The sequence below is a fragment of the Wasmannia auropunctata genome, unplaced genomic scaffold (assembly GCF_000956235.1).
Source record: "Wasmannia auropunctata unplaced genomic scaffold, wasmannia.A_1.0 LD336111.1, whole genome shotgun sequence".
In the NCBI taxonomy this organism is placed as follows: Eukaryota; Metazoa; Arthropoda; class Insecta; order Hymenoptera; family Formicidae; genus Wasmannia; species Wasmannia auropunctata.
In genome coordinates this window covers 3,119,353-3,143,052 of record NW_012026779.1, presented here as the reverse complement: position 1 = coordinate 3,143,052, position 23,700 = coordinate 3,119,353, and the positions used below count along the sequence as shown (strand labels likewise).

General features: G+C 40.1%; 1 protein-coding gene across 1 annotated transcript in view; it reads right to left on the bottom strand.

Moving 5' to 3' along the window:
* The window catches only part of LOC105449813 (protein pangolin, isoforms A/H/I/S-like), a 30,425-nt gene extending 6,879 nt beyond the window's left edge, over window positions 1-23,546 (bottom strand). The window contains exons 1-10 of the mRNA XM_011689196.1: window positions 22,635-23,546; window positions 21,586-21,730; window positions 17,252-17,254; window positions 14,794-14,881; window positions 12,753-12,848; window positions 12,503-12,640; window positions 8,048-8,130; window positions 7,796-7,926; window positions 6,521-6,686; window positions 2,517-2,586 (exon numbers count right to left, since the gene is read on the bottom strand). Of these exons, the coding sequence (XP_011687498.1) occupies window positions 2,517-2,586; window positions 6,521-6,686; window positions 7,796-7,926; window positions 8,048-8,130; window positions 12,503-12,640; window positions 12,753-12,848; window positions 14,794-14,881; window positions 17,252-17,254; window positions 21,586-21,730; window positions 22,635-23,546 (1,832 nt within the window). The remainder of the gene's footprint in view (window positions 1-2,516; window positions 2,587-6,520; window positions 6,687-7,795; window positions 7,927-8,047; window positions 8,131-12,502; window positions 12,641-12,752; window positions 12,849-14,793; window positions 14,882-17,251; window positions 17,255-21,585; window positions 21,731-22,634) is intronic.
* Between the last annotated feature and the right edge of the window lie 154 nt (window positions 23,547-23,700).

The following is a 23,700-nucleotide window of genomic DNA, read 5'->3' as shown; positions in this document are numbered from 1 at the left end:
AGTTCTGAGACATTATACAGTGACATTATTCGAGCGTCTGGCCGGCCATAGCGAGGACCGACGAAGGCCCGAAGGTTTTAAGTCAGGACTGACCACTGTTTAAGAAGAAGTGTTGCAGTAGAAGGGAGGCGATAGGCTTGACTAGAGATTAACATAAGTGGGTTCTTGCTGAGGCGAGGAGGCATTGGAGGCAGTATTGGTATTTGGCGGGGCGGCGGCTGTCCCCACCGTCCCTCCACCACCTCCAGCCCCGACCCCTGCCCCCGCGCTACTTCCCACACCATGATGGATTATGCTCGCGTGGATGCCCATCCCCGCTCCATGCTCCACTGGGCTGCCAAAACCAACCACCAGCCATTAAAGGGGCGCTCTCTCTCGCTAAGACATATCGTCGACTTAATCCCACCTCAATCTCGCACCGTATCGTGTCGTCACCCACACGCACGTGTATTGTTACATGTCGAACGTGTTACCGCTTTTCTAATTTTCGGTCCCTTAGATCTCTCTTGATAGTAAAATCGCGAAAACGAGGCCGGCGATTATATATACTATAGTATCGAGATATCGAGATTAACTGTTAAAATTATAACTTTTTATATCCTCGATGCCAAACATCATTTCGTATCCTATAAAAAATAGAAAATGGCTGCTACCGAACACTTGTTGTTTTTTTATTTTAACAAACATATAAATATATTTCTAATATCCGAATATTCGAAAATAAAACTTTAGCAACAAAAGTTAGTTGAAGGATAATTTATGCATTATGTAGATATCTGCATAATTGCAGCATTGCCGGCCTCGTTGGAACAAGTTTGGATTTTAAGTGGAACGAAGAAAGACGGCGCAAGATATAGCGATTGTTGCATCGATCAGAAAATATGTCTCCCAAATCCGCGCTGACGCGATGGTTTAGAAATGATCTTAGCGCACCTCTGATAGCGTTATAAATATTCGCGGTGATTGCTTTACAATTTATGTATATTTTTACTGTCACACATTTTTACACTCCTCCAATCTTCAATCTTTTTTAAGCCCGTAATAACATTATCAATCGAAAGCACAGTGACGTCTTATACAGGCGGTATTTAAGTTATACGTGCATTTAATGCAAAGTGCAATCGACCAAGTCCAAATGCAACAAACTAGGTGCTTTCGATATTCCAATATCTCTCGACAATAGGTCTCGATTTTGGCAAAACAAACATAAATCAAAAGCACAGGATGAATTTTACACGCTTTACGACACGAATTTTACACGCTTCTAATTCATTCCCATGCACGCAGTAATAGATTGTCAGATTGGCACAATTCGTTGATAGACTACATTCTCCAAACAGCGTTTAATCTAGTGATTGCTCCCGAGTCCCGAGAGACACTGTCTCCTTCTCTCATCGTATAATAAATGAAAGGTAGAAAAAAAAAGAACCGTCGATGGGATTCGTCCTCGCCCCTTTAATGAGGTCCATGAGATTCACAAACCCAGCCGGGAGATGGGGCATTTGGGCTACGCCGTGACAACGAGGCATAGTGTATATAGTCGACGCTAAAAACGAGTGGCTCGTGAAACCGCGACAAACTACGGAAGTGTGCTTCTAGAAACCGATATTTACAAGCCAAGTACAGTTTGGACGTGGTGTTGTTGGGCGGTGTCGCGCGCCCACTCACAACTAGGGAAGAGACTGGTCGTTCATCCCTTTGTTTTTTTTTTCTTTCTCTTTGGAAGACACATTTTCTGACGGTCACGCGCAGCTTCGCGCTGTGCTCTTTTCTCTGTTTCTTTCCTCGTTCACTCTATGCTATAGTGCTGTAGATTCGATAGCAAGGGTAGTATCGTCATTGCAAGCACGAGCCGTTTCTGACACGAGACGACCCTGTTGCGCATGACGTTTCGCATTGCATCGCATCACCGATACTTGTATACATGCTCCGGAGATATGCCGTTTGGCGGCATGTTTCCTCTCTTTCAAGTTCCATGTGGATAACATGTGGATGACAGAACGGGGTCCGAGACCGATACGAGATAGCGAAAATCGAGAATATTAAAATCGTGATCGATATGCCGCGAGCAATCTTAAAGAAGGTCGTTAGTACAGGTCGAAATTCATTTACAAAAATTTTCAGATCGTCCAGTCGCTTCTAAAGCGCCAGAGTACACTTTAAGTAAACTACACGAGTGTCATTAAAGTATTAAATTATACTCGTTATATTAAGAGAAACAGAGAATTGACCTTACGCGGAAGAATCCGAGGTCTTCTTTTAAAGAGATTAATGATATTGATGAACGAAGATGTTTCGTGTACTGTATCCTCTATATCAGATTGAATGGTGAACAAGATAAAATTTTTTTTGAAAATTTAATCGATAAACATGACATTGCCAAACCATTGGCTTTCATAAAATTTAGTATGTATTTACACGTGAATCACGAAAATTGTATGCACAGTCTGACGATTTTGTCTCATCGCTGAAGCACAAGATATATCTAAAGAAAGCTCGGTACATAGCACACATACCTGCAAGGTTTGCACCATTGACTTTGTTGATCTAATCCGTACCTGGCGCGGCATTTCTTCATGTTATTACCTAAAAAGGGAAACAGCAACGATTAATGCAATGATTGTGGATTATTTGCAAGCGGAATTACTATTCGATTCATAGTTACATTCTGTCAAAAGAATGACATAGTTATTGACATCGCTGTGTAAGAAAGATGTGAAAAACCTATTCGAATAATGTGATAGAGGAAAAAAATACAAAGATGTTGATATATATATATATATATATATATATATATATAAAATATATATGGATGTTATATATTGATAAACCGTGCGAAATTGTCGTGTACGATTCAATGCGATAACGACGTATGTAATCTATGCAGTATGGAGTGAATCAGTGCTCGAGTTTTTGCGTTAAATTTATGTTTCTGTTCTGAATGCCAAATAAACTCAACGAATGTCAACTAGTCATGCGTGTAACAGAACGATGTTAACCCCTTTGAGATCCAAAAACATCGATTATCAATACGCATTACAAATTATCAAGTCTTCCGAAAAGATATTAAAGTTCGATATTGCAACTTATGTAGATTATATAAAGTTGTATATACATAGAATGTAATTCCGGAACTAAACAAAATTCCTTTAAAATTAACGCAACAAAAATTTATTTCGGTGTTACGACCTCAAAGGGTTGTGAATATGTCGTAAAATCTTCATCGAAGACGCTATCGATACCAAATATAACACATCAAAAAATAGATTACGCGAAAATATGACGCAAATAAATAAAAAATATAAGAATGTATTTGCGTAAATTTCTACTTTAAACAATCTCATATAGTGAGATAGATAGTCTTCGAGAAAGAATCCACGCATATTGACTGCAAAGATGCAAATCATTTATTTTGAAAGCGATGCAAATCCATTTTTAAACGGCATAAGTTTTCAATAAAACGTTAAAATAAATACATTTAATTTGTTTCAAGATCGGATTTACGTCACTTTCTAGACAAATGGATTATATCTTTGTCAAACAAATAATATAGCATGCAACGTTAACGTTTAAAACAGCTTAAAAACACGATCAAAGATCTACTCGATTGAAATGTCGTGATTTGTATTATAAACGCAAATTGCAAAATATGTCTAAAAAATATCTAAAATATTTATGGATATAAACGCTCTATCGCGCAAAATTTTCATATGTAAAGGACGAGAACAAACTGTGACTCGATTAAAAGTGACGACAGAACGAAAATAATAAAATCAGAATAAAACTCAAGGAATCCAGGCAATTGAAACGATCAAAGAAAAATAAATATACGAATATTAAGAATCGAAGTACAGGAATAAGAGAATGATAGTAAAAGAGAATAATAGGGAGAAAAGACGAAAGAGATAAATATTTATAAAATAGGAAAATGAGAGAGAGAGAGAGAGAGAGAAAGAGAGAGAGACAAAAAGGCTGAAAGAAAATTAAACGCTCAGGATTGTCTGATTGCGGAGTAGGTCCCTGTAAAAATGCAAAATGGCCAGCGTCCCCAAAGTTGTATACGTAATTAATAATAAAATGCAAGATGTTTGTCTCGATTGTATGTGTGTGCGCACGCACGTGCTCTCGTGTGTGTGTGTGTGTGTGTGTTTGTATGTGTGTCTGTGCGTAATGTGTGTCACATATTGCCAATATGTAATGCAGATATATATGTATATATACATAGGCACGGACGTGCGCATGCGTATGTGCACGTCTGTACTCGAGACTAATGTAAAAGATCATATATATAATAGAGTCACATTTATATATATATACACACACATACACACACATATATATGTATATATGAAAGTATATGCGTGTATATTATATAATAACAATAATAGTCATAATCAAATATATGTGTATATATATATATATATATATATATATATATAAATAAATAAATAATATAATATAGATATTGACCCAAAACCCCTAAGACGGGGAGGAAACATGCAACATAATATAGTGTAGCAATATAAGAATGTATAATATAATATAGTATATATGTAATAATGAATAGGGTGGAGGGGACGGGGCTCTTTCCTTATGACGGGGGGATTGTAAGAATGTGTGGAGTGAGGCATGTGGGTACCTCCAGGATCACTGTTTGTGTCTTGTTTGCGCTTCCTCTTCTTAGTTCGGTTGGTATTTGCGCGGGAAGACCAGTCAGGGTACAGCTGCATGTGCAACTGTCTCTCCCGTCGCGCCAACTCATAATACTTGGCCTGTTCCTCTCGCCCTAGCGCGTGCCACTACCGAGAGAGAACCAAACACTTTTTTGTAATTGTGCATGAATCGTGTGTGGACTAAACAATATTTTTAAGAAAAAAGAAAATTCACTAATGCTACTGCCGCCACCCTAATTGCATAAAAATTAGAGTTAGCTAACTCTATTTAGAAATTAATTTTTTTATTACTTTTTCGTTATCTATTGTATTATTATTATTTTTTTTTTAGCAATATCTCGTTGCCTCATAGCATTTCAGTAACACTGGGGTTCCCTACTTTCCGTTTAAAGTGCTAGAAGAACAGCCTAAGTTGTCCCCTCCCCCTCGGTCGCACCGCTATTCGTCACATATGATTAATATTAACAACCTAAGGCATACAGGGTGTCTGATAGAGAATACGACCTAAACGGTAAAACATTTTAATAAAGTTTTATCCGCACGTGCGGATAAAAAGTGAAAGAGTAACGATAGCAATGTCTATACTGAAGAAAACGTGTTTTCTCGAAAAGAGAACGTTATACGCAGCTGATATATACTTGCGATTATTGGAAAATCATACAATCCTGAAAATATACAATATTATAATAATATATCGTTTCGGTAAATTGAAAAATTTATTTATTAATTTAATTTTACACTTATCAAAGTACGATTGAAAGATTGAGAATTGATACAAGTTTGTTATCAGACAATTATCGTACTAGCTGATTCAATTAAGCTTCATTGTCTTTGAATCCTTTCGACGATATGAACGCATTTTTTCATTAAAAAAAACGCAAGATGTTCCTCCAATATGTTTCCGTTTTGCCATCTGTCCCAATGTCTCTTCACGTATAAGCTGTCATTGAAATTGTAATGGGGAGACTCATTGCGAGACTTTATAATAATAAAATACTGCCACTTCGCAAAAGAAATATTTATTCCAGGTATGCTAATGGATATTTATAGGAATGGAAGAAAGAGGAGAAAAAAGAAAAAAGAATTTAGAAGGAGATGAGACATATTGTCGGTGGACAATTCACGTTAAATCACCGTTAAATTATAATTCATCTCAGGAGACAAGCGACTACAAGCAGACGTCGCTCTACAGCGAAAGAGATAAACAAAAAAGAAGAAAAAACGATTAGGCCCTAGGCTCTACCAGACATCCCGTACCTAAAGCTTTGGTTTTCACTCTCGCTCTTGTTATCGCATCATCGATGACATTATTTGTCTCGTCTCATTTCTTCTTGTTCACCGGAGAACGAATACCGCTTTAGGGAGTTTGGCCAGATAAAAAAAAGAGATTGCATTGCATGCCGCGAGCCCGTGTTGATTTTCTTCCATTTTTGTTTCTTGTTTCTTATTTTTGTACTTTTCTTTTTTCTAGTTCTCTGCTGTGCCACATTCCACAATCCCCACAGACAATCCAATCCAATTCAGTTTCGAAAAACGAAAAAATATACATATATGCATATATGTACATATAAAATATCCAAGAGATATACATATATGTCGATAAATATATATATATATATAGCCTGCACACGTACGAAAAAGATTGAATGCCAGAAAACGATAAATAAATAAATAAATAAATAAATAAATAAATAAACAAATAAATAAATAACGCACAAAAAGAAATGTACGAAAAAAGAAACGCACAGAGACTTTGATCGTTTCAATCAACCAGTATAGGTATATACTAGCAATTATTATATAATGAATTATTAAGGGCCTGCTGTTCTAGCACTGGAAAGTGGTACCTCCGGTGGGATCTGCGGATCGCTCTTTCTTCCTCTTCTTCTTCTTGCTGCCATATCCGTAGTTATCCCTGGCACTCCAGCCGGGGTATCGTTGCTGATGCAGATGGCGCTCCTGCCTGGCCGCCTCATAATACCGCGCCTGCTCCTCCCGGCTTAGCGAGTGCCACTGCGTGTCATACCCCCAAAATTCAAATTCACAGATTCACAGCCTCACAATACTTATCACCGTGCACCGTCCCCATTATCTTTCCCTCCCTCTTCCTTTCTCTCTCTCTCTCTCTCTCTCTCTCTCTCTATTTCTCTCTTTCTCTCTCTCCCCCCTTCTCCCTCTCCCTTTCTTGCTCGCTCGCTCAAACTTATTTACCATTAGCGACAAGTGGACAAGTCTATCATTGACTCGTGTGACTTGTCACATGTCCCATGAGACCCGCAAAAACCACCCTTCGGCCCTTCCCTTCTGTCACAGCGTTCTTTCTATCAAGGCGAATCTGTGCGTGTGAGATTTCCTTAGATCCCACCTACAATGCTCTATTCGTACTGAGATACTAGTAGGTACGGTTAGTTAACTCTGATTAGTAACCCGACAGATGATTTGTTCAATAAAAGCGTTAAAAATACATGCAGTACTCGTGTATTCAGAATGAAAAATCGTCTGGAATATTTTTAATAAGTCAATCAATATTTTCTCTTTCTTTATCGTTCAAATTATAAAATCTGAATAATATAACTTTTGATGCCCAATATAAAATATAAAAATATATTAATCCAATAATCAACGCAGTTCATATAACAAAAATTAAACGAATTTATAAGTAGAATTTTTATTTATAAAATATATATGTGATCGTAAATTTCGTTCGTAAATTATGTAGTTAACTGAATAAATTGCTGGAAATAGAAATTCTACTTAGAAGCAAATTAAATTTATTTTCTCTCTCTCTCTCTCTCTTTCTCTGCATAAAATATTTGTATAAAAAATCTTGTATCACTATGTGGTAAGAGAAAATATTGATTTTTGCACATTTTAATTATTCTTACATCAGAGTGCAATAAATCAAATTTATTAACAATTCGGATATACATAGATAAACTCAGTATTTTATATGTCTCGTTAGAAGATAATACCCCGAACAAATCATCTTGACATTAGTCAAGATTAGATAATACTTATCTAAAACAATTTAAGATATTCAAACAATAAATTCGAATTTGCTACTCCAATGTAGAATAATTTACTTTAAGACTAAAACATATTCAGATAAAAGATTTACTCACTCGTCTTCCCAATATTTGGTTGATCGCGGCACTCTCTTTTAAGGTACACTCTGCCACAACTTTCGCCCTCATCTCCTTCATATACAGCATAAACGCGTTCAAAGGCTTTTTTATATGGGGTTTCTTTTTATCTGCCAAAAAAAGAACGAGATCAAATGAATCATCCATCTTGAGGCCTTATAGTCGTAATATCGCGATCAATTTACATGTACCAATTTTAAGTTATATCCGCGTATAACTGTAAATCCTTACCTTGATTGTTTTGTTGTCCCGTGTCCTGAGCTTTTGCATTGTCTGTAGATAACGATGTGGAGTTTTTCTGCTCTATCGTTGACCTGCAACACATACATAAGAAAAAAAAAAACTCAAGATCAAGTTTTTTGAATGCGATTTACGCTAATTATACATAGCCCATCGATTGCAATTTGTGTACCGTTTATTGAAGTAGGACTGTTTGATCTCGGAGTTGAGGGATTCGGATTTCGCACAGGACAGGGGGTAGGTCGGCGCGGAGTTTTGGGATAGCTGATCAGTCAGGCTCGGCGGCGTCGCCGTCGGCGTCGTTGTCGCGCTGTCAAAGTAGGATGGCGCGGTCGGTGGTAGCGTCAGCGGGCTCCTCAGAAAGCTCTGCGGTAGCGGCCAGTTCATCTGCTGCCACATACGATGTCGTGCCTCCACCATCGCTAGCAGTTGCATAAAGCTTTGCTGCTGCTGCTGACTGGCACCGTATGGCGGCGGCGCGATGCCGCGCGGCGCGCTCAAGTTCGACATTTGCACGAGACTGCTCATGTAGAGCGCGGTCAGGAATTTGTGATCCGCGGTTGGTAAGCCACCGGACTCGGCAGACTTGAAAGCGTCCTGGAGTATCGCCATATTATCCTCGATCGCGCTCTCTTCAACCACGACGGCGTCCTTCTCCTCCTCGTCGATCGACGCCTCTGCGATCTTCACCCCGATCACAGTCCTGGTCGGCCCGTTGTCGTCAATGTCGTCCTTTTTTATCACCAGATTCAGCGGCTCCAGGCACTCGGCTGGCTCCATCGCCACATACGGAACTGCCTCGTGCTTACTGGCGGGCCCACCGCCGAAGTGATCCAAATCGATCCATGGAATGATTCTAAACGCTACGCAATCGATCCCGCGCTATTGTTCGGGGATTAATTATCGCGGAACGAAGGAATTAAATCACCGTCCATTCTTGAAGAGATGCATTAGAGCCTTTAGGCTTATCAACCTCCTTTTCGCATCAACTCTCGGCAGCCTTCTCTCACTCGCGTTACTCCCCGTCGCGTTAACTCCGGGAAACGGTATACTCGTCATTCGCGAAAAGCATCGCAGATAGGCAAACTCATTGGAGTCCAGCCGGGGCACTCGACAATTTACACTCTTCATTCACATCCTTGCGCTCCCGTCGCGCGTTACAGCGAACGCGTAAAACGATGGAACAGAGACCCGTAAACCGATCAGCGTTGTAAACAGCACGTACGCGGTGGTGGCGCACACGACGACACTTACGCGCCGTCCGTGATGGTCCGCCAGACGTTGGCGGCAGCCTCGCTCCGTCGGAAGTCTCCGAGACATACGTGATAGCCGTCGTATTTGCCGCGCGTCGTCCGCACGTACGACGTGCCTAATGGCATCGTCATCGCTACGTCGTCGTTGATCGCCTTCATTTACACGCTCGCGTCCGCCCGCCGCCGCTTTGGCAGCGCCAGTCGTTGACGCGACTTCGTCACCCGGCGATTCGTGCGGTGAAATGTCTCCAGGGGCGGCATCCCACGGTCACCCATTCGTCATATCTCTCTCTCTCTCTCTCTCTCTCTCGCTCTCTCCGTCTCTCTTCCACTCTCCCCTCTTTTGCTCTCTCTCTCTCTCTCTCTCTCCCTCTCTCTGCTTTTCCCTTTTTACCCCCTCACCCTTGCTGCCCCTCCCGCCTCCGCTGCCGCCAAGAGCAGAGTTGACTCTATATGCCCACCAAACACCCCGTCTATCTCGTCTGACGCCGACGACTATAACGCGCTTATTCCGTCGTATCGCGAAAACGCACCCTCTCGTCTCGATTGCCGAGTGACGTTTGTCGCGTACGCCCGCACGAAAACTCCACGTTTTCCCGATACACGTCGACACCTCGCTTTCTCTCCTGATCAGTCTCCGTTTCTCTCCGGCGTGCCTTCGCGTATCCTCCTCCCGCCGGATTTCCCTCGCGCACGGCACCCTGTATCTCTCTCCCACTTTCCGCCGCGTCTCAAACGCGCTCGTTCCTGGCGTCAGCGGAATCACCACCGACCGGTGTTACGACGATTGATTATCGGCGAGTCTGGGGGTGGCCGAGGGAATTGCGCGAAGGAGGGAGGGCGGGTAGTGGTGGTGCGGGGTTGCACGAGGGTGGAATCGCGGGATGGGTGGCATCATCGCGATTCATGGCTCTCGCCGCGATAGAGACAACCCTACCATCAGCCGGTTCTACAATTCTGGGAGCGCGTGGGGGGGGGGGGGGACGCAGCGAATATCGCATTCTCCGTGGCCTTCCTCTTCTACGTGCCGCTACAACTCTTCCTTTTCTGATGAATTCTCGCGGCGCTGCCGTCGACCACCGTCGATCAACCTGGATATCCTGCTGCCACTCGCCAGCGGTGCGGCGACCTGGCAGGGTGGATCATTCGCGACGAGTCAGTGCGATAGCACCCTTCTGAAAGGAATTTCGTTCCTTTTTGATATTTCAGCGTTCCTCTCGAGGGAACTTTGTACACCTGATTCCATGTATTTGGTCACTAAACAATCAATGGTGACTTTTTGAGTCACCATTGTGAGTTTTGAATTTTTGCACTCACGTTGACCGATTGCTCTCGTTCTTAAATAAAATTTAAAAAATATGAATTATTTTCGCTTTATATGTCTCTGCAGAACACAACATTTTCACGGCTTATTCACCAAGATTGAAATTGAAAGCATCCAACCTGTTCTTTTAGATCGAGAGTCGAGTGCTCTTTATATCACTGATGCGGCAGTAATGTGGGTGCAAACGTATAAACACGTACGAATTTTACGTGAATTCAGAAATGTGCAACGCTATCACTTTCGTGGATGCGTCGCTGATGGATCAGGAAGATGTGTCAGCTGGGCTTTCATGACGCCTCGCACTTGCGCGTAACATATGGTAGAGAGAGAGAGAGAGAGAGAGAGAGAGAGAGAGAGAGAGAGAAGGGGGGAGGAGACGCAAAGCGCGTACGTCGCGACCACGCGTCTTTGTATGTGCGCGGATGCGGGGCGAGCTATCGCCCGGGTACTAATGTAAATTAGAAATCTGTTTAAGAGGGTAATGATCAATACATAACTGGCGACGATGGCGGCGGCGGTAGTGGTGGTGGTGGTGGTGGTGGTGGTGGCGACGGTGGCAGCGTCGGGGTAACAGGCGCAGACGCTGTGTAGAGGGAATCATTCGATAAGTGTTATACGTGCGTCCTCGACTAGCGAAGGAGTGAAGAGTACACGCGACGAGGGGTTCGGCCGAACATTATGGGGTAGTCGAGACGTGCTACCCCCTACGATCCTTGCGCCGCAACTACCCCGTCTCATCCTCGGCATGACGCTTCCTTATCAGCAGACGCACTGCGTTGGTACGCGACCCGTCTTGCAGCTGTCAGCGCTATTCGGGTATTATTATCGATTGTCAAGCAAAAGCTCCAACCAAGCACGTGGCGCTTACATTCCATGGGATACAGCTGAATCGGCACACAATCGTGAGGTGGTTAGGAAGATTCTCGCAGAATTCTACAGAACATCATCCGATGGATAATATTTTGTAGGATGGTCAACAATATTCTGACAGGATGCCATTCGATAATGGATAACATTTATCTTTTTTAATAAATAAAGTTATCCACTGATTCATTCATCAACAGAGTTCTTATAATTTAATAAATTACGATTAATTTGGTTACCATAATCCTGATACAATCTTGCAATTATATGTTTCTAGTTGTTTCTATAAAGCAAAACTATATATTCGTTTACATTTGGATATAACTTTTTTTTTTTACGAAAAAGATTTCTTTCACATTATAGTAGTTTTGAATTATTTTTTATATTCTCATATGTTCCAACGACATATATAGGTGTGATGACTTTTTAAAAACTTTGTTTAAGACCAAAGTTCTTTTTTTCATATAGATTTTTTGTATCATTCGGTTTATTAATTTGTGGACGACAAGCCGTCGTACAGCCATTTTAATGCGCGAATAAAAGACGACGCGCAACGTATTGTAAATTAATTATATCCCCGGCGGGATAATTAATCAACGCTGGTAGATAAAACCGTTCCAAGCGGCAAGTCGGCGAGTTCATTAATTGCCTTTGAAAGTTTATGCCGCATCGTTTCAAAGATTATGGCACCTCTTTTTGCTGCATGTCTCTTTCTCTCTTCTTTATATATCAAACGTATAATAGTCGTTGATAATTGATCATTAGATCGTTAACATAAACGTGGTTCGCTCGTAAGCTATTGCTTTAAACGTTTCAATACTTTCACAACTGACAGCGATGCCGAAGAGAGATTCACTTCTTCACGTGGTGAATCCGGCAGCAAAGTTTATCGAGCCGAGTGGACGGACAAAGGATATCGGGTATTAAACGGGAATAATCGATGCCGGTTTTGCTGCTAGCTGTTTAGATGTCGCTAGCGATACGAAATTGAGGGTTGCAACGTACCTGTGATTGTGATCTAGGGTGGAGTGATCCGCCTTCGGCGCCGAGGATACCAACGCGTGCGACGCTAGCGCATGTGCGTGTGGACTCAGGCCAGGATGCGGAGGCATAAGGCCTGTCGGTGAAAACCGGTAGAGATCACTGAAAAATCAAAGCACGTTTAGTAGTTTAATCACAGAAATTACATTTCAAATAATGGCAAATAGGCGCAAAAAAACGATTTTTATCGATAATATCAAATACTTTTACTGACCTTGGTAAACTAGAACTCGTGATGGGTAAACTTGTGGGATATGGATTTCGGAAGCCAGCATTTGCCGGCGAGATGGGATACATGCTCGGTGTATGCCTGTAAACATTTATATTTATTTATTCGTTGCCGGGACGAGAGTTCTCGTGAAATACTTTCTCGAAATTTGAATGCTATCGAATTTCTAAGAAATTAAAGAATCCGCTTGTTTCACAGTAACATCGATCGTTTTGCTTATACATCTGTACATGGCATGAAATTTTCTAATAAATTACATATATAAGAATTGCTATTTAATGTAAAATTGTATATATATTAAATTTTACAGTGTATAGGTTGATGGTACTCGCCAAATTACATATTTGATAGAAAAAATTCAAAGTTAAAAAATTCTAAAGAGCTTTTTTAGCAACTAAAAGAAGAAAACAAAATGAAAATAATTATTTATAACTATTATTAAATTTAAGTTATTTTCCCAATCAAACAAAATTAACCAATCATTGATAATAATTTTGTTTTTTCTTATACAAAATTATTTAATTTTGTGATCCCTAGTATACGATATATCGCGATTAATTAATCGTTCAACTAAAACGTTAATAATATAATATTTGCGTAGTGTCGTGCAACCAGAAATACAATTAATTAATTATGATTAACATTGCGAACTGCTTCTCGTAAGAGTAATTAGTTTGTGTCTTTTCGCGAATGCACTGTTCGCATTTCCATTGTCAAGAAGAACTGCACACAGACCAGAATTCCATGCACTTCGCATAATAAAAACACTGCCGACCTTCTCATTATTGCAAGTGGCCTTCTCTCGCGCTCCACTCCTCCCTTTTCAAGGATGGGCGCCACCCCTTGAAAACCACGAGGTAAATTTTGTGCACGCTATAATGTTAACGTCCAAACAGGATGTTTTCCGCGCGCTAGGTTAGTCTCGAGCAAACAAGAATGTTGTGGGTCCTTCTAATTGAGAAGAAGAAACCTAATCATCCGTGGAAAATCGCAATTTGGGATGACTCAGGCGTAAAGCAAATAACGAGCAGGGGAAACGGCGGCTTCGAAAACCTGATCGTAAGGACCTGTCTCCTTGCGAAAAGAGGGTGACGTCTATGAGGATCGCAAGGATGAGGCAAGGTTCCGTATCCGATGTAATAGACCGGAAGACCTGAGAGGCCGACTGACCAAAGCAGTCAACACCTATTCAATATCCAGATTTGTGTAGAAATCTGAATTGGTATGCGAATACGTCGCTTTTTACTTTAAAGGTCGATAATTTCACGATTGGCAATGCGAGAAAGATCGGCAGCTGCTAATAAAAAAATCGCCTTTAAACATCGTGAGACTCTGAGAATCGTTATTAACGAGAGAGGAAATTAACAAAATCAGGGTATATTTTGAAGCACAGAAAGCTCTGACGACGTTTATCATGCAAATTCGCACAATTTACATTAAAAGAGAACTTTTACTTTAAAGCAAAAAATTTATTGAGGAGGCTCGTCATGTGACGTTTTCCTTGTATTTTACTGATACTTTTATGAATATTTAGCAGCCTTTGTGCACAATTCGCGATATGCGATCTGCGTTGAGTGTTGGGCGATTTAAAATCGCCAAGAATCACTTCGGTGCGTGATCGAAATCCGATGCTCTCCATTACTTTTCATTTGCGTTACTGTGAAACGCGAATCGATTATTTAACGCGTAATTAATATAAAATATGATATAACGTGTGTGTGTGTGTGTGTGTGTACGTCTACACGCGAGAATGTAAAACGATTCTTGTTCTATGGACGCGCGTTTACATCGCGAAATTGAATATCGCTCTCATCACACACATTCAGTTGAATATATGTTTCATTAAAATTGAAATAATATCACGTTATATTGTAATATAACCAATCGCAGAATATAAATATAATTGTATTGCATTAAATTAAAGCTTTTATCAAAACTACATGTTATTTTTATATACATGAAAAAATTAATAAAAAGTATCTGACGTAAAATTCTCTTCTTAAACAATAAATATATTTTTATTTACCAGGAAGCGACTTGCGTCATTTCTGGACTAAGCATGGGGTATGCGTACTGGCTCGTTGAGAAGGGATACATTGGTGCTCTCGTAAGACCTATAACAAAAAACAAAATACCATTTTTTGATTCAATGTCAAATAGCCGAAAAAAATTTTCTCCTCCCCATTTAACTGTATATACTTCTATCCACATATTCAGACTTTTCTATCTTATCTCGTAAGATCGTCAGATCTTATTGATTTTTTATTCTTGTTTGTTCCGTCATGTCTTTACTTTCTTTTTTACATTATATATATATTTTTTTTTACAATCAATGCTGAAATTCTTGCAAATTAATATGCCAAACGTTAGAAAGAAGAATAAATATCCGCCGTACATCTTGTGATTAACGGTGTCATATAATACGTTTGATTCATCATTAACTGACAGTGTGACTAATTTTATGGTCACTAATTGTAAGTGATGACGTTCAATTTAATCGCGGTAAGATCGCGAAAGAATCGGTAACAAGTAGATACACGGAAATATTTGTGTACTGGCGGCGAACACAAGCAACTTTTATTGCAGAAAGCACTTTTATAATGGCCATTAATTAATAAAAAGCCATCGTATTCATATTCTGCTTATAAAATAAAAGTTTCATCTCTACCTCTTATTATCGAAAGTAAAATCAAATACGAATAATAAGCGTGCGATTAATTCGCAGAGAATAGTGGTTTTTTCAACATTATAAGTTATTATTGTTGTTATTATTATATTATTATTATTGTAGATGTTATAAAAACTATCGTAGTATTTGATATTGTAAAAAGCACATACCGATGAATACTTCGATTCGCGATTAATGTATCAGCGTAAATATTATTATCACGATGGAATTAAAAAGGAGCGCAAAATTGAAAGAGAAACGAAAATTTTGCTTTTAATATATCGCGTAGGTTTGCAATACAAACACAGGAAGCGACAGAGGTCGAGTTTTCTCTCTTTCGTAGTGAGAGAACGGGCATTGATCAGCGTGCGCGGCCGCACCCTCTGTAACTAGCACCCGACACGAAGTGGAATGCACACGCCACCGGGATCGTCGCCCAGAGAACAGTCGTTGATGAAATTTAACGCCGTGTAACTCTCATCCCAGAGGGCGGATGAACGGTATCGATATCAATACGATTTTTACATAATTGCGATCGATCAAGTCCGTATTACATTGATAATGAGATTATATATACGAGACATTTCGTTAGAAATGTATTGAGCTCTGAAAATATGTTATTCAATCGTTTTTAAATACAAAAGATTAAGAGATATTGCTAAATAATTTTGTTTTTTGTTGTTAAAATGAAGTAATAATCTGCAAATTTAATTACTAACTTAACTGTTTTCCTGTTAAACATGAAATTAATTAGTAACAATTTTAGTAAAAGTATACGTAACTCGAATCGAAAAAAAATTTAAAGTTTAAATCACTTGAATAACAAATTGTAAAAATATAGATGTACGTGGCTATCACAGGTTGAATAACGGACAAGGTATATCGCTTTTACGTTGGTATCTAATGTAACTAGTACGTGCCGCGGAACCGATCGCGGCTTCAAGAGAGCCCGGGAAATGTTGGGCGCGGATATAAGTGGGGTGCCTTTGGCGAGGCGAAGTGTAATTGGCTTCATAAGGGTCGACGAGAAGCGCCCGGAATATCGGCAAGCCTGAAACCGCTTGACGAGGCCAATCTCTCTCTCTCTCTCTCTCTCTCTCTCTCTCTGCCATTCCCTTTTTCTCTTTCTATATCATTCGGTATAGTATACGCGAACGGATTGGATGGACTCTCCAGTCTGTTTCCATCCCGTTCCTTTTTGCGTTTTGCGGGCGAACATGTCCCGAAGGCATATTTCCCGTGACAATCTGGCTCTTCTCTCTTGTCCCCTCGCGCCTGCTGAAATCGGTCAACGCGTGGTTTTCCCCGGATAGGGCCACTCTCAATCCCTAACTCTATAATAACTGTCGACTGATCGACCGTAAAGAGATCGGACTTCTGTCTCTGGAATCCCGTTTGCGTTGAAATAACGAAGTGCGTCTACACTTCGCGAAAACAATTGCGATTTTGAATGATCGTGAGCTATACTCTATTTTTTTGTCTATTTGTCGCTCTGCAGTACATATAAGTTGATAGTATCTTAAATAATAAAATGTAGAGTTTTTCAAATGTATATTTCTTTTTAAATAATCAGATTAATTAAACAACATTCAGCAATTTTTATTTTTTATCCTTTTTTTGTAAAAAAATTAAATTTATTATCTTTTGAAAAACTAATATATTATTTCTATTTTATAACCTCATTTTAATACCCGCAGAAAAAGATAAAACGATTCGACGACGTATGTAAAATTCGCGGATGCTGAAACTTTTTTGTACAATGGAGCTACTTTCGATCTTCGCATAACGACGATTAGCCACTCGACTGTAACGAGACCGGCTCCCACTCAGCCCCGGGCTTTTAATCTCATTTGAATAACGAAGCACACTCGAGCCCGTGAAAACAATGGCTGCCGAAACGAAATTTAATCCCACGTAAAAGTAATAATCCGATATTTTATCTTGCACGCGCGAATTTGTGCGCCGCGTGCAACATGATATATCCACCTACATCGCTTTAGGTATAAATCATGAAACAAATTACATATTATGTGTGTATGCCAACTAATATATATTAATATGTCACATAAGTTCAATCATCTTCTTTTATAAAAAAAGATATAAAGTTTAATATCGTATCTATGATAATAATTCAGAATAAGATGAAATAAAAAACTAAAATTTCTCGGTATTCAGTGAAGTTTCAAGCAAACGATTGGGAAGCATGATTAAACTCGAGCAAGCATGATTAAACTCGAGCAAGCATGACTTAATCTCAGTTAATGATAAAGAGACAGAAGATATGAGCCCGTACAATGCTGGTTAGATCGAAACATGTATTCAACAGATAGGGAAAAGCTCTATTCGTCTAATACGATGTTGAAGAAAGTACTGAAAATTGATATATACAAATAGAAAAAAAGCAGAGAGAGAAAAAGAGAGAATGGGGAGGGAATGGAAACATAGGATAAACAGAGAGGAAAAACAACGAAGGACGAGAGAAGATGTGAATGAGAGAGCAAAGAAATGAAAGGATAGCGGAAAGGGGTGCCTCGTAATATCCTGACGAGTCCGTGGATTCCGTCATGTGTGCTTAATCACTTTCCAGTTGACTCGGCAGTCTGCAACCCCATTATCGGCATCTCACCATCCGGAAAATTACTCTTTTATTCTCGAACAACTCAGGTTCCCGATGTTCCGTGTACCGCGATATTCTCTCTTTCTTTCTCTCCTTCTTCCATTTGGCCGCTTCACTCTTTTCCTTTTGCTTTCATCCAAGTCGATTTTAACTCGGCCGGTGCTCGAGAATTTCTTCCAACTGCTGCTTCTCGTAGCATCGTCCAACCCCACGAACGAATTCGTCTATTTCGCTCTATTAAACCTTATTGTCGTGAATTTTACCCATCCGGCTTCCGGAAACCGATGGTACAGGTTCGGAAACTGAATGGGTGCAATAGAAATAAGAGCGGAAGCGGTGAAGCAGTGTGAGAAGAAACACAGCAGAAATTACATATCTCTCTCTTTATTCCATGAGAAATTTTATCTACCTACTAATAAATATAATTATCAAAATTTTATTAATATTTTATTTATTTATCTTTTAGTTTTTAGAAAATGGTAATTTAATCGATTAAATAAAAGTTTAAGTTAAATTGATAAAACTACAAAGAATAACAAATAAACAGTCGCAATTTTTTCAAACGGTTTTTTGAAGATTAAACACTTTGTTCAGTTACAGATAGCACGTTCAGAGCTTTATCAAAAAATATTTTTATTTAAAGCAATTTTAATTGTAATAAAAAAATGATTAGTTTTCGCCTAATGAAATCATTTCTTACACCTAACCATCAGAACTTTTCTCGAAATTGTAGAACTTGTCAAGAATTCTAGAACTCGTTGAAAAAGAAACAGAATATTATCTATTAAAATCATAAATACAATGGCAATTATTGACTTATTATTATTAAGGTTATTGTTAGCAAATTTTACTCTGTATACTCAAATTGGAAAATACGGGATCATTGTTGATTGTAAACTGCCGTCTAGAAACAACATATTTTTCCACGTAATATTGCACGTAATGAAGCAAAAAAAAAACAACCGAACAATTCGTAGTTGATTGAAAAAAATTCAACAAGAAATCAATAACAAATCAGTCTTGATCATTTTTCAAATGTGAAAGATGTAAAGATTTGCACATAGAGAGTTTATAGCGAACAAAAAACGCGAGAAAACCTGAGGAGGCGAAAAAAATAACGGACATTAATGAGAATGAGCACGAAAATAAATCAAGAAAGGAAAAAATTAAAGAGAAAACATAAGGAAATAAGAAAAAGAAACAGAAAGAAGTTAAGCGGATCAATTACGAAACCCCGATGAAATGAAACGTCTAGATTTTAATTAGCGGCTACATCTCTATTCTTTTTACATCTCATTCTCTTCTATTTTTTCATCTCCGTTACCGCTTTTCTTTTTTCATCCGTTACCTCTTTCGCTTGTTCTTTATAGTGGAGTTTTTAAATAAATACACGCAACGGAGATCGAAAAGTGAAGCTGCTAATTAGAAATACATGTATTGTATGTACATGCAAACGAAATAGGAATCGTAGAATCGCGGAAACCAAAAATAAAGGAAGGCAAAAGGGAGAGAAAAAGGAGGAGAGGTTAGAGAACAGAACAGATAAAGAGCGGAGCAGAGGGTGAATGGGAGGAAAGAGGAGTTAGAATCGCGGTACTCGACTCTGTCTAGCGGGGGAGATTGGGCAAGTAGGTGGTGAGTTCGAAAAAGTATCGAAAGTGGGGAGATTGTCGTTCCGAAGCGGTAAAGGAAGGGGCATGCGATAGCCGAGATGGGGTGAGGTCGAGTCTCGGTTCACTTCGCGAAGAGTAGAGACGTATAATGTTCCCTTGTTTGCAAGACAAAGAACCCGAGCCGCCGTGCATGTATAAACGCTATCAACATTATCTACATATTTTAAAATCTAGAGAATAAAGAATATCTCACTCGTACTTGTTTATAGACAAAATGATAAAAAAAACTCAAGTTTCTTCACAAAAAATATTGCGAAATATATTGCGAAAGTAAAGCGATAAAAATTGTCCTAAGATAAGTTAGTAGAAACGATGTTTAAGCTCTTTTAGCGATAACTTGGCAACTTTTCGCACTTAAGAGCGTTAACAATGTAGTCAATAGTAAAACTGCGATAATTCAAAGTTGATATAGAAGAGGGAAGCGTTTCCCAAGAATAACTCGAGAGCAGAATTTGTCGAAAATAAATAGGCGGAAACTGCCTTGACCCAGAGGAAAGCCGCATGCTTGCTGATTAGCCTAATGGTGGTGAGTTCTCCCCTTACTCTCATACTCTTGACTGTTCTCTCTTTCTCTCTTGCAGAGCCTCTTTGGAGATTATGCTATCCTCTTCACAGCCTCCATTTAAATCTCGACATTGCCGTACCTCTTGACTTGATAAGAAATATTCTTTCAATTAAACGCCGAAGTATCGATGCAGACATTTTAACTTGACCTGATGCGATTCGAGAGCATCGAAAATACGCTCGCGATTAGTCCGAGAGAGAATCGAACGCACTTGACAATAAAAATCTTTTCAGGCTTTGCAACATTGATCTCTGTGTTCGGAGATTTAAAAACTTGATACCTGAATGCTACGCCAATATGAATTGCTTTGCTCATTGCATATTTATTTTATACACGTTAATAGTAATTTAGTATTTCGTCTACTGAATTGCAGTAACGAAGATTAACGTGTGTTAACGCGGTCGCAAACGGTTTGTGCAAAGGCCAGGCACAAGCTGAACTCGCTTGGGTCAGGTTGTAACGGCCATGTTAATATTTGCGCAGCTCGATACAATAAAATTATATATAAAGCTCTCTCGACGGGGCGGAGCGTGTCGATTACGCGGAGCGGGACGAGAAGTATTCCATCAATTACAATTCGAGAGGAACGTCAATATTTGGCCGGACAATAGCGGATTAACTTCGTGAAAGAATTGTTGATTCAACCGATACGCATTGGGGATATCGAGACTATGCGGCGTATTGTCAGTAGTTGAAAGTTCATGTTGAAAGCATGCATCGAGTGAGATTTTATATTATTAATGGCTGTATATTTGCGATCAAGATATTTTGCAAAATGTGATGATACGTAAAGGCAATTGATGTTTAAAAGTATATAAATCTATAACTTTTGATTGTCAATGTCATTACATTTCGTGAAATAGTTAGCATACTTTACGATAGTAACGACTATAATAGACTTTATAAATTCTTATTTAATCGCTATTAATGACGAAGTAAGTGATTTAGAGGTAGTTAAATGTTCCAATAATCTAGTATGTATCAATGCAGCAAGAATCAAATATATCAAATATAAGCGACTTACAAAAAAAAAAAAAAATTCGAGAAAGTACTCTTTTAATAACTTAAATTTCACTCAGTTATGTTTGGTATAAAACTTACGATACAAACACGAAAATTTTAATTGTCAAACAGATTAGGATGCGACAATTTTTTCAAAATCTTTTAACGCAATTCGGACAGAAGCGATTATCAATAAATTCAAACAAAAGAAATTGACCTATGAAGATTGCTGTCGCATGAAAACGGATATGTGGATGGCTACTAATAGATGGCTGATAACGAAAAATACTTACCGGCCGCGGCCGCCTTACCCGCGTCCAACGCGCCGTAGGGCGGTATACCCATATGGGCGGGAGGTGGTTGCGTCAGGTGGTCTCCGTTCGGGCAAAAGAAGGGTAGCCCGCTTGGATGCGTCCCCGCCAAGCCCATCTTGCTCGCCTAAAAAAATAACAAATTTTAATACATAAGTACATTGTTTCATTTGACAATATCTTGATACATTCATATTTTAGTGTATACATTTATATTCGAATTTACAAAAGCGTAGATCACAAATATCAATATGACATTAAGATGTACAAATTGAAATAGAGTATCCAAAATCTTTGAATTTTTTTCATATTTATTAATAAGACATTATGTACGTAATAATGTATGTATAATAAGATCTATATCTGGGTTGCCGCGCGAGTACCATTAATTCTTTGTTATTATATAGCCGATATAAAATGTCTTTTTATGTTTGCTGCTTATGGTATTCTCTTTATCACATTATGCGTGATATAGTGTGTACACTATACGTTCGAACGCGAATTGCACGAGTGCGTTCAAGCGGTAACGTCAACGGCGTAAAAGGTGCAAGAGAGGATAAGCTAAGGATTTACAGTTCACGACTCTCGAAAGAAACACGATATCCAATTCGATTCGTTCAAAAGGGGAGCTTATCGAGAAGTGCTTATCGAGGACCAGCTCGAGCGTTAATTTGCAAAGATCGTGTGCGGGATTGCGGAGGGAGGGAGGAATGTACTTCTCAAGGCACAAGGGTTCGTTCAATCTTTCCGTCCGTTCGCCTCGATGCGACGTATCGTCGAAATCGAGTGCCCTCCTTGAGGATAGTAGCGCTAACCCACCCACCACTTCTTCAACCTCCCTTACCCTCTAGTCGCTCTTTGTCAAGTGACAGTCGATGAAATTGGTTCAATCTGTTCGTAAGCTCGCAAGATCGCGCACGATTCTCTGCTCTCTTCGTTCTCTTTCTTCCAGTTCTCTTTTCGTCGTTCCGCGCGATGATCAATATGAAAGCTCTCTCGAGATTGTCTCTTATCAGCCACACGGTGCTTACCATAAGTGCGGCGGTATCGCGCATCGATCTGACCGCCAGTAGAAGTCCCGGATCGAGAGGTTCTCTTTCCATCCAAATCAGTACTCTAGAGAGGAGTCCGACAGCCTCCTCGGCAGTAGGTTCGTCCTCGCCGTCATCCTCTTCGATGCCGTCGTTCCCGTCTTCGTCTTCGTCGCCATTGCGATCTGACCATTTATCAGTCTCTACCTCGATCTTCACTCGGCAGTGTTCCTCGTCCGGTTCTTTTTTCCTAACGAGACGCGCCAGCGCGCTCTCTTCGTCGAGAATCCAACTGCCGAGTTCGTTATCGGTGACCTCCAGTCCGATTTCCCTGGCAAGATTCTGCAATTCGACAAGCAGCATTCTGTCCTCCTCCTGATCCACCGGATGGATTCTGGGCGGTAACATGGCGCCGTTACATCCCGCCAGCAGATGATCCTCGCGATCACGTGGTAACGTCCAGCTGCGAGCAAAAGTTTCCGATCGAACACTGAGCCAGGCGCGATGAAGATCCGCAAATGCTTCCTTTAGCGTGAATCTTTTCAGATACGTGTCTAATCGGTGATCACTCTCTTCCTCGGGTAAGCCCAAGATCGAAGGGAATTTATCGTGATAAACGCCACAGCGTGCTCTCGATAATATACCGGTAGCTAGACGTACTCTCAATTCTCGAACCACCAGTCGCGTTTCCATACAATCCTTGGGTACAATGAATAGCCGTACAAGACCATCCGCGGCGACGCAGTCACCTTCCGGTGGCAGATAATCGGCACTTTCGGCTACCAGCACGGCGCCGTCTGGATGCATCGCCATCGCCGTGACAGCAAATTCGCGATGAAACCACCATAGGAATAGATCGGCAGTTAAGGAACCCCTGCCCCCACCGGCATACACCACCGGTTGGCTCAACATGTTGACCTTGCGTAGACAACGTGGCCGCCAGTGGCGGCCGGCCACCAACAATCGCGTCCGATGGTGGCCCTCGTGATCCGCCGCCCCCACCACCCACACCCGTTCGCTACTCCGCGTCGCGTCGCGGCCTCCGACGCCGCCGCAGCCACCGCCG